At 59.5% G+C, this 10,000-nt stretch overlaps 3 protein-coding genes across 5 annotated transcripts in view; 1 reads left to right on the top strand and 2 right to left on the bottom strand.

Annotated features, from left to right (window-relative positions):
* The window catches only part of LOC126992285 (uncharacterized), a 10,652-nt gene extending 1,359 nt beyond the window's left edge, over positions 1 to 9,293 (bottom strand). The window contains exon 1 of the mRNA XM_050850941.1: positions 8,778 to 9,293. Within this exon, the coding sequence (XP_050706898.1) occupies positions 8,778 to 9,205 (428 nt within the window). The 5' untranslated portion in view covers positions 9,206 to 9,293. The remainder of the gene's footprint in view (positions 1 to 8,777) is intronic.
* Positions 1 to 10,000, bottom strand: part of LOC126992291 (histone H4) — a 47,837-nt gene that overhangs the window by 15,984 nt on the left and 21,853 nt on the right. The gene's annotated exons all lie outside the window — the stretch shown is intronic.
* Positions 1 to 10,000, top strand: part of LOC126992287 (histone H2A-like) — a 16,312-nt gene that overhangs the window by 4,364 nt on the left and 1,948 nt on the right. The gene's annotated exons all lie outside the window — the stretch shown is intronic.

The following is a 10,000-nucleotide window of genomic DNA, read 5'->3' as shown; positions in this document are numbered from 1 at the left end:
CCACGCACGGATGAGGAAGTCCCCCGCGCGGGAGACCGTCACCCGGAGTCGCAGCTTCCGCTCGTCCTCCATCCACCGAATGGCCTGGTAGTGGGTGCTGAAGTCCGAAGACACCAGCCTCCACTCCGGCAGGGGTCCGCTCGATCGGTCCTCCCCGCCGTCCTCGTGAAGCGTCCTCCTTCGGGCCCGCTTGCTCTGCACGCGGGTCCATCCGTCCCCGTCGTCAGGAGCAGACTCCGTGGGCCGCTTCCGTCTTGCCGCCATAGCAGAGGCGGGAGCTGAAAGCTCAACCGGGCCGTCTGCAGGGGCAAGTCAGGGAGAGCAGCAGTGAGGAGAGAGGGTCTGCACTCACTGCTGTCTGCGCCGGAACTGTTGTGGGTTGGTGGTGGTGGTGGTGGGTTTTTGAGGGTTGTTAGCCCTCGCGGGCTATGTGCCATAGGCTGGCCCGCCTCTCTCTTTGATCTCTCTAAGCCACGGACGCGTCACGCCCAGAAACGCCAGTGCCGCACCCAACACGGCCCCAATGGCCAGCGCGCAGCGTACCATGAGCGACCGACAAAACCCCACTCCAGGTCCCGAGGATTGAAAGGTGTGAATAATTGAAATTAAGGAAGTCAGAGGGCGACAGTGGTTTGTACGTATATTTGGCAGAGTGGATGGTTTGAGAAGTACTCCGTATAGCGGAGGGACCTTTAGATGGGGTCCAGCCCTGATAGTCGGAGGGAGGCGAGCGGAACGGAGGGGATTCTATGAGGGTAAAAGGTGGCACAGTAAGATAACAGGAGGAAGAGACCTTTGTACAGCAAAGGGATCATTTGTTTAAAGTGGGTCATTCGAACCACGCAAGTAAAGTGGGAGGCAGTAGAAACAGACCTTTTTGGTGGGGTCCAGCCACAGGTGGTGAGCGGAACGGAGGGGATTGCATGAGACCGAAAGATTGAACAGTAAGTGACAGTTGGAAGAGTCCTTTGTATAGCAAAGGGATCATTTGTTTAAAGTGGGTCATTCGAACCACGCAAGTATAGTCGAAGGTGTTGGAGAGAGAAAAAATAAAAAATAAAAAATTAAAAAAAAATAAATAATAATAATAATAATAATAATAATAATAATAATAATAATAATAATAATAATAATAAAAAATAAAATAAAAATTAAGAAAATAGATAAAAAAATAAAAATAAATAAATAAATAAATAAATAAATAAATAAATAAATAAATAAATAGATAAATAATAATGATAATAATAATAATAATAATAATAAAAATAATAATAATAAAAAAAAAAAAAAAATAAAAAAAAAAAAAAAAAAAAAAAAAAAAATAATAATAATAATAATAAAATTAAATAAATACATAAATAAATAAGTAAATAATAAAATAAAATCTAAATAACTAAGTAAATAACTAAATAAAAATAAATAAGTAAATAAATAGATAGGTAAAAATAAAAATAACAATAACTGACTAACTAAAAAAAAAAAAAAAAAAAAAAAGGAAGTCATACTGTCTCGTCGTTTACCGTGGAGGCTCTCTCTGTCTGAGGAACCTCGTGAGTGTCCCGAGGTCGTCCGTCAGGTACCGTACCATCCTTGCTGCAGCTGTTCTTCTCTCTCCGCAAGGGGTGTAACCCCTCCTGGCCGCCATCGTCCTTAGCGGGCCTGTCTGCGCACAGTCCAGGAGGTAGTGGACGAGGGGGTCGTCCGCATCCTCCAGGCAGTGCAGACACAACTCGCCCTCGTAGTCCGCTATGAGGGAGCGAACGGTCGGGTAGCCGAGTCGCAGTCTGTGGATCATTACCCTATCCCTCCTCGCTAAGGAGGAGGGGAGGGGAACGGTCTCGTAGCCGGTGGCGTTGGCGTACCAATGAAGGGACGCTGAGGTTGCCTCAGCGTCCTTCACTAGCGCGAGCGCGCGCCTTCCTGTGGTCCTCTTCGCTGTGCGTTTTAGCTGTTGTAAGCTAACAGGGACCTCGATCGCGATCCGGTCCTGGTCCAGCGCCTGCTTGGCTGCTGCATCCGCCGCCTCGTTGCCCGGGACACCCACGTGACTGGGTATCCAGGCGAACGTCACGGCTCGCTCGTCGCGTCGCAGGCGTGCCAGAGTGTCTAGTGTCATAGTCACCAGTCTGATGTTGTCACGTACCCTGTCTCGTCTGAGCGTCTGAAGTGCTGTCATCGAGTCAGTGTAAACGTTGATGTCCTTGATGTCGGTGCGTAGGGCGTGCTGGAGCGCTGTCAGGAGTGCCACTAGCTCTGCCTGAAGGGTAGAGCAGTGGTCGCCGGTCCGCCAACCGTGTGTCTCCTCGCCGCTCACGAAGGCCGCCGCTGTTCTGCCTCTCTCTCGGTCAACGGATCCGTCCGTGTAGTATACACTTGCCCCATCCGAAGATGTGCGGGCAAGGGTTCCTCTTGCGTGGGCGAGTAAGGTCTCGCGTGAGCACTGCTGCTTGCTGAAAGGCAGGGGTTCCATGTGGAAGCGAGCCACATCCGCAGCCCATGGCGGCGGGTCGACGTAGCCCTCTGCCTTCTCATCCGGTCCTCTTCCTGCCAGGTCCACGTCCGGGAGTGAGAGTCGGGTCGCTCTCGCTATCCCTCGTGCCCACGTCCTGTCGGTGAAAAGCCTGGCATCCTGTGCTAGAGAGGTTAGTAACCTTCGTCTCGCAGGGGTGTCGGACAGTCTGACGACTGTTTTGGCTGCCCACGCGGCTGCCACCTGTTCGATCCGGAGCATCAGGGGAGTGGGCTCAGCCTCGGCTCGCAGAGCCTCTAGCCTCGTCCACCTGGGCGCTCCGAGGATATGCCGCAGCGCGTCGTTCTGGCACCTCTCGAGAGAAGTCGCGACGCTGTCTGAGAGGGACACCATCGCCACCGCCGCGTAGTCCGCAAGGGAACGGACGGCCTGTACGTAATACAGTTTAAGGACTCGGTGCGTCGCCCCCGCTCTCGTGGTCGTCATCCTCCGCATCACGGTGAGCCGGCACTTCATCCTACTCTTCAGGTACTCAGCCTCCTTCGAGAAGGTGAGCCTGTGGTCGATCCACACTCCAAGGTACTGGTACGCTGTGCACCACTCGAGTCGTACACCCTGTATCCTCAGGCTCTGCTCAGGCGTCGGGCCGAGGACCGACATCGCCCTCGACTTCCCGGCTGAAACCGAGAGACCTAGGTCTCTGCAGGCAGCGGTGACTGAGTCGAGGGCCTTCTGTGCCCATGAGAGCCTGTTGCCTCTACCTACGGCGACTAACGCGAGGTCGTCGGCGTAGCTGAGAAGGGTGACGTTGCGTCCTAGCGGAAGCCTAGCAAGGGCTTCCATGAGGGCGTTGAAAAGCGTTGGGCTGAGGACGCCCCCTTGCGGGGTGCCGTTCTCGAAGCCCTGCTCGCTGGAGACGTGGCCCTGGAACCTTACCTTTGCTGAGCGGTCGCGAAGGTAGTCGTGTGCCCAACTGAGGAGCCGCCCTGACACACCTTTTGCCGCAAGAGCATCAGCAATGGCAGTGGGCGAGGCCAGCTCGAAGGCCTTCTAGGTCGAGGAAGACCACAACAGCCGGCTGGTTGTTGATCGTGGACAGAAGGGAGGCCATGCTGTCAGCAGCACTCTTCCCCTCTGTGAACCCGTACACGTTGTGATGGGGCGGGCCCATTTGCCACTGTAGGCGAGTCAGTACCATTCTCTCGGCTGTCTTGGCAGCACAGCTGATGAGAGAGATGGGCCGTGTCTTGCCTGGGTCCTTGGGTTTCGGTACCGGGTGGACGAGTGCCGCCTTCCAACGGACTGGAAGGCGACCCACCTCCCAGGAGGCGTTGATGAGGGCCAGAAGGGCGCTCTCACCAGCCGACCCCATGTTGCGTAACATGGAGTAGGTAATACCATCCTCGCCGGGCGCGGTGTCTCTGCTTCTCTTCTCTGCTCTCTTCAGTTCTTCTCTCGTAAAGAGTGGGTCGGTGACTGCAGGCCGGGCCTCCGCACGCCGGATGCGGGCCAGCCTGCCTTGTAGAAGCTCCTGCTGCCTTCGTCGCACTTCTTGGGGGAGGTTGCCTGCGGATGCGCGGTCCGCGTACGAACGGATGAGCCTGTTGGCTTCTTCCTTCGGGGTGGGATGTGCGGCAGGCCTGGGAGGTCTCCCTCCCGTTGCCCGCCGGAGGCATGACCAGAGCGTTCCGAGGCTGGTGCGCGAGCCGAAGCTCTCACACCAGCTCAGCCACTTGGTCTCCCTCTCCTCCCTGGCAACCTGTCGGGCGTGGTCCACTGCTTCGCGAAGTAGCTGTAGATTCTCCTGCGTGCGGTCCCTGCGAAAGCGCTTGCGGATGGTGTTGACTCGATGGTTCATCTCCTTGACTCGGGGGCTGCGGAACCATCCGTTCTTGGTAGGCGGTCTACGACCAACTGCCTTCGGGATGGCTCTGTCGGCGGCGTCGGTCAAAGCTGCAGCAAGGTCTCGGTCGAAGCGGTCAATGTCATCAGGCTGGCTGTAGTGAAGCCACTTAGCCACCTCTCTACGAAAGGTGGCCCAGTTGGCCCTGTCCAGCCGCCACCTGCTCGGCCCGGCCTCCCTCGGCGGGAGGGGGACATCGAGCGTCGTCAGAATCGCAAAATGGTCGCTCGTCAAGGTCGGGTGTAGTCGCCAGTCTGCTCCGTCGGCCAACGCGGAAGAAACTAACGTGAGGTCCAGGGCGTTGCCCTGGACGTGTGTCGGCTCACCTGTGTTTAGCAGCACGGCGCCCTCAAGATCCTGGAGCAGCGTTGCCAGATGCTGCCCTGCAGCGTTGGCGTTGCTCCTGGAACCCAGCACCTCGTGGTGGGCGTTGAAATCGCCTCCAACAAGGACGCTGGCCTCTCCGGCAAGAGTGAGGAGCTCAGTGAGGTCAAGCTCACGTCTCGGCTTGCTGTATACATTGTAGACTATGACCTCCGTCCCGTTAAGGAGGAGGGTGACGGCTTGGGTCTCGACACCCTCGCCGCAGTCTATGGGGCGTTCGACCACCCTATGGGGGATGGAGTTGCTGACCAAGATCAGGCAACCTCTACCCCCAGTCTCGTCCCTGATCGGGAGATGGTGGGCCGTGTATCCGGGAAAGCGGAGGTGGCAATCCCCCCTAACCAGCGTTTCCTGTAGGAGGCAAACACTTACTTCATCCTCGATGAGAGCGGCCTGGAGCAGAGTCTTGTTGGCGCGGAGTCCTCGGATGTTCCACTGTAAGAACCTCAGGCCTGGGCGGCCCGGAGGTCCTCCAGCATTGGGTTCTCCTCGTCCACGGAGTTCGTCGTCGGTCGCGTCTTCCTCGGCGTCCCTGGCGTCAAGGTCAGTAGGTCGGTCTCTGCTCTCTTCAGGACAGCGTCCGTCGCCGAGGTGCGATGGGCGCCCAGGGCTTGTAGCAGGTCGCAGTGCATTCTTGCCATCACTGCTTGCAGGCGCACCATCAGGTCGTGCAGGTCGAAGGTCGGAGCGGTGGGGCGATAGGTGACGGTCGCTTTCCTGGTGGAGTCTGGGCTGATCCAAAACGTCTTCAGCAACCCAGCGTCTAGACGGCCGGGCGCGCTCATCCTCCTCGAACGGCTGAGTGGCGGGGCGGCCTCCGTCCCGGACGACGCACGCGTCTCCGCTCCGGCTGAGCTGAGGTGCTCCGTCTCTGTGGGCGTGCGCCGCTCCACTGGGGCGGGAGTGGGTCCCTCCGCCGTGGTTGCTGGTCGTCTCTTCTTCTTGTTGCGGTTCCTCCTGCGGCGGGGTGCGCTCCCTGGCCGCAGTGGCTGCTGAGCGGGTAGCGGCGGATAGTCTTCCTCCGTCGGGGCGGGGGGCCGTGGTGGCGCCGTCATCTCCGTCTGGCCGTGGCCTCGCGGCTGGGGCACCGGTCCCTCTCCGTGGTTGGAAGTCGCCGCCTCCGCTCCGCGCACCTCCGCGACCACGCTGGGTGGCTCCCGCCGCAGTTGCAGCATCTTGGCGGAGGCCGGCTGGCCTCCTCCCGTCTGGCTCCGATACACACGATGGAGTCGTGGTTGCCCGCGCACACCGCGCAGGTTAGCCGCGACCCGCGGCAGAGCCTGGCCACGTGGCCAAACTTCTGGCACTTGAAGCACCGCGTCGGCTCCTCTACGAAAGGCCGTACGCGGTACCTGCCGAGCCAGCCGAGTGACAAGTCCTTGGGAAGCGATTCCCGGTCCATGACCAGTTCCACGTTCCTCGTGGGTAGTCTCCGTCCTTCTCTCACGACATGGCAACGCCTGACGTGAGTCACTCCGCTGTCTGTTAGCTTCCTGATGTCCTCGGCATCGTACTCGAGGGGGTACCCCACAAGCACCCCCTTCACTCTCCTCGGTGCTTGATCCAGCCTCTGGAGGACAATGCCTCGAGGGCGACGAGCTACTACCTCCTCGAGAAACTCGGCCGCGGCCGCGTCCCTCGGAGTCAGGAGGAATGGCGTCGGGGTCTGGAGGTGCACAGCCGGCGCCGGGCGGCGCAGTGTCTCCAGGTGTCGCACCGCGAGGTAATCGCTGGTGCAGTCTCCCCTGTGCACTAGGCGGTACCGGGGGGGCCCCTCCGTGGGTCTCCTCCGATCCGCTTCCCGGGGGGCAGGAGCGACCTCCACGGCTCGTGTCTGCTGCCTCTTCCTCTGCTGGACGGTCTTCCTCTTCTCCTGCGTCACGAACTCGGGGTCGGCGCTGGTAGACGATTGGTCTAGCTCTTGGTCCGAGGACTCCGGGTCCGAGAGCAGCGGTAGGTCGTCGTTCTCCAGGAACCGCTTCCTGGGTGGCTTGTGGTCCTCTGGGGACCGGTCGGCCTTCCTCTTGGGCGTGTCCAAGGAGACGGCCTCTAGGGGGGCGACGGCAGACATGTCTGTCAGACAGTGTCTGTCATCCACTACACTTCACTGAAACACACACCTTACAGTGCACGAGCACTCGAAGCCACACCCTGTGAGCGGGCACGGCAACAAACACTGCACTCAAGAGTTGCCTGAGTCTGAGACGCAGGCGAGCTGACGCACTGTACACAACACTGGGAGCGCGCTACACAGAGCACAACACGCTCAACTCTTTGCCCACACCCTGTGAATGGGCACGGCAAGAAAGCACACTACACAAGCGGCGCCTGATCCGGAGTCACAGGCTTGCTACCGCAACTTACACAACACCCGTGCGCAGAGCGCAACACACTCAACTCGGTGCTCTGCAAGAGAGCACCGCGGAGACACGCAAAACACTCGAAAACACTAATCACTAATCACTAATCACAAGCACTTAAGGTAACACACGGAGCAGAGGCCCAAAAAAGGGCCCGCTAAAGCTGCACACAACAAACTCCACAAAGGGCAGGTACTCCTCAAGCTGGGTCAAGAGCTGGCTCTCCCAGCAGCAGCTCGATCGCTAGGAGGCGAGAGCTGTTGCTGGAGAAGGTCCGGGTGAGAAGTAGGTCCGCGCGCTGTGGAGGTCGGAGAGCGACTGTTGGTGGGTTGGTGGTGGTGGGTTTTTGAGGGTTGTTAGCCCTCGCGGGCTATGTGCCATAGGCTTCAGTTCAATAGTTTATTGATAACCTTCACATAAGACATATAAAAATAAACATAAAAATTACAAAAATAAGCGGTTACCAAAGCAGGCTCTAAACAAGCAGCCTGCCCGATGTACGATACATAGTTGGCACTAGTTACAATTGGACAAGATTACACATGGATGAAATGTCTTTTTATTCAGTGGTCACCGGCGTAGTAGCTTTCGAGCTCAGCGTCGGTGAGGTCTCTGTCTGCGTTGAGGAAGAAGTCGTCGTCCACGTCTCCGACGTCGACCTCGTCCTCCGAGACGTCTTCCTCCTCGTAAGTCGCCCACTCAACCTCCTGCCTGTGGTCGAAGTGACGTGGGGGGTTACCCAGTGGGCGGGCCGTGCGGATGGAGGCTGGGAGCGGCTTCCCTTCACGGAGTGTCCTCCTCACTAAGGGGAGGGCTGTCTCGTGCGGGATCCTCTCGAACCTGGCCTCCTCCTCTTGTTCAGTGAGGTGCTCGTAGCGGATCAGGAGATCCACCAACTCGCCCTCACTGAAATTGTAGGTCCGTGGGGTCTGGGTCGCCTGGCAGCTGCCGGGGCCTGCGGGTGCTGGCTCCACTGCAGTCGCCGGCGCGTCCACCGTCTCGAGTGTCTGGTCCCTGGTCCTCTTTGTCTTCTTCGGCGCGGGTACATCTGGGGACACTACTGGGGGTGTCACCTCGGCGGTCGCCGCAGCCGTCTCCGTTCTCGTCGGCCGTGGTGGGTCCACCTCCATCTCCCTAGCGGGAGACTTTGGTGTCGGGACGCTCAGTTCCGTGGGTCCCGTCCTCCTTCCGTCTGCGGCGCCTCCTCTTTCGTCCTTCACCGTGGGGTGGCGTCCTCTCCTCCGTGGGCGGCTGCCTTGGCCGCGCTGCTGCCGGGTCCGCCGAAGACGTCGTCCTCTGCAGCTTGGCTCCCGGGATTCTGCGGAGTCGAGCGGGCACCTGCGGTTCCAGGCATGGTGACCTGAACTGCAGTTGGGGCACACAGCCACCGGGCGCGCCACGCCTTCCCTAAGGCGGCGAACGCAGTCCCTCGTAGCGTGGTCCCCGCTGCACACGCCGCACAGCTCCTTCGTCCTGGTACACTGCCGCTGCTCAGGCCGAAAGCCTGGCACTTGTAACAGCGCACAGGCTCCGGCACGTAGCGGCGGCAGGTAAAGCGTCCCCAGCATCCGAGGTCCAGCGAGCGGGGACACGTCCCCGCAGCGTCAGCTGCACGCTCCGGGTGGGCAGGCGTCGTCCGTGGCCGGCGTTGTAGTGGCACCTCACTGCAGCTGCAACGCAGGGGTGCGCCAACACCGGGTCCAATGGGAGGTGGGTAGGGTATCCAAGCAGGACACCCTTCACCGCCGCCTCCTTTTTCTCCAGGGTGATGCCGCGGGTCCGTCCAGCAGCAATCTCGTCCAGGGTGGTGGCGTGGTCCCAGTCCCACGCACGGATGAGGAAGTCCCCCGCGCGGGAGACCGTCACCCGGAGTCGCAGCTTCCGCTCGTCCTCCATCCACCGAATGGCCTGGTAGTGGGTGCTGAAGTCCGAAGACACCAGCCTCCACTCCGGCAGGGGTCCGCTCGATCGGTCCTCCCCGCCGTCCTCGTGAAGCGTCCTCCTTCGGGCCCGCTTGCTCTGCACGCGGGTCCATCCGTCCCCGTCGTCAGGAGCAGACTCCGTGGGCCGCTTCCTTCTTGCCGCCATAGCAGAGGCGGGAGCTGAGAGCTCAACCGGGCCGTCTGCAGGGGCAAGTCAGGGAGAGCAGCAGTGAGGAGAGAGGGTCTGCACTCACTGCTGTGGGTTGGAGCAGCGTTCGCTCTATATATGCAGAGCCAGAGGCTGCGGTGGTGGGTCTTTGGGCGATAGGCTGGCTCCTGCCGTCTAGTTCCGGACGGCCCAGTGACGTTGGGTGAGCCTCCACACTGTACTAGGCTCTAGCATATGCAGACAGCTCCAAGAGACCCCTAAGTTCCTCCAATAGGGCTAGATAGATGCACTGCCTGACGGGGGCGGGCAAGCGCGGGACTAGGAGGCAGCGCACGCGCAGGACGCAGACCACCGCTCCTCCCCCGGCCGCCAAAACTATAAAAACGAGAAACGGCTGGCAGACTCAACTGTTCTGTTCGTCCGTAGCCATGGCCCGTACCAAGCAGACTGCCAGGAAATCCACCGGTGGCAAGGCGCCCCGCAAGCAGCTGGCCACCAAGGCCGCTCGCAAGTCGGCCCCGGCCACCGGAGGAGTCAAGAAGCCTCACCGCTACAGGCCCGGGACCGTGGCCCTCCGTGAGATCCGCCGCTACCAGAAGAGCACCGAGCTCCTCATCAGGAAGCTGCCCTTCCAGCGTCTGGTGCGCGAGATCGCCCAGGATTTCAAGACCGATCTCCGCTTCCAGTCCTCTGCCGTCATGGCTCTGCAGGAAGCCTCCGAGGCCTACCTCGTCGGTCTCTTCGAGGACACCAACCTCTGCGCCATCCACGCCAAGCGTGTCACCATCATGC

The sequence above is a fragment of the Eriocheir sinensis genome, unplaced genomic scaffold, assembly GCF_024679095.1.
Source record: "Eriocheir sinensis breed Jianghai 21 unplaced genomic scaffold, ASM2467909v1 Scaffold434, whole genome shotgun sequence".
Lineage (NCBI taxonomy): Eukaryota > Metazoa > Arthropoda > Malacostraca > Decapoda > Varunidae > Eriocheir > Eriocheir sinensis.
This window is presented reverse-complemented; position numbering and strand designations above follow the sequence as displayed.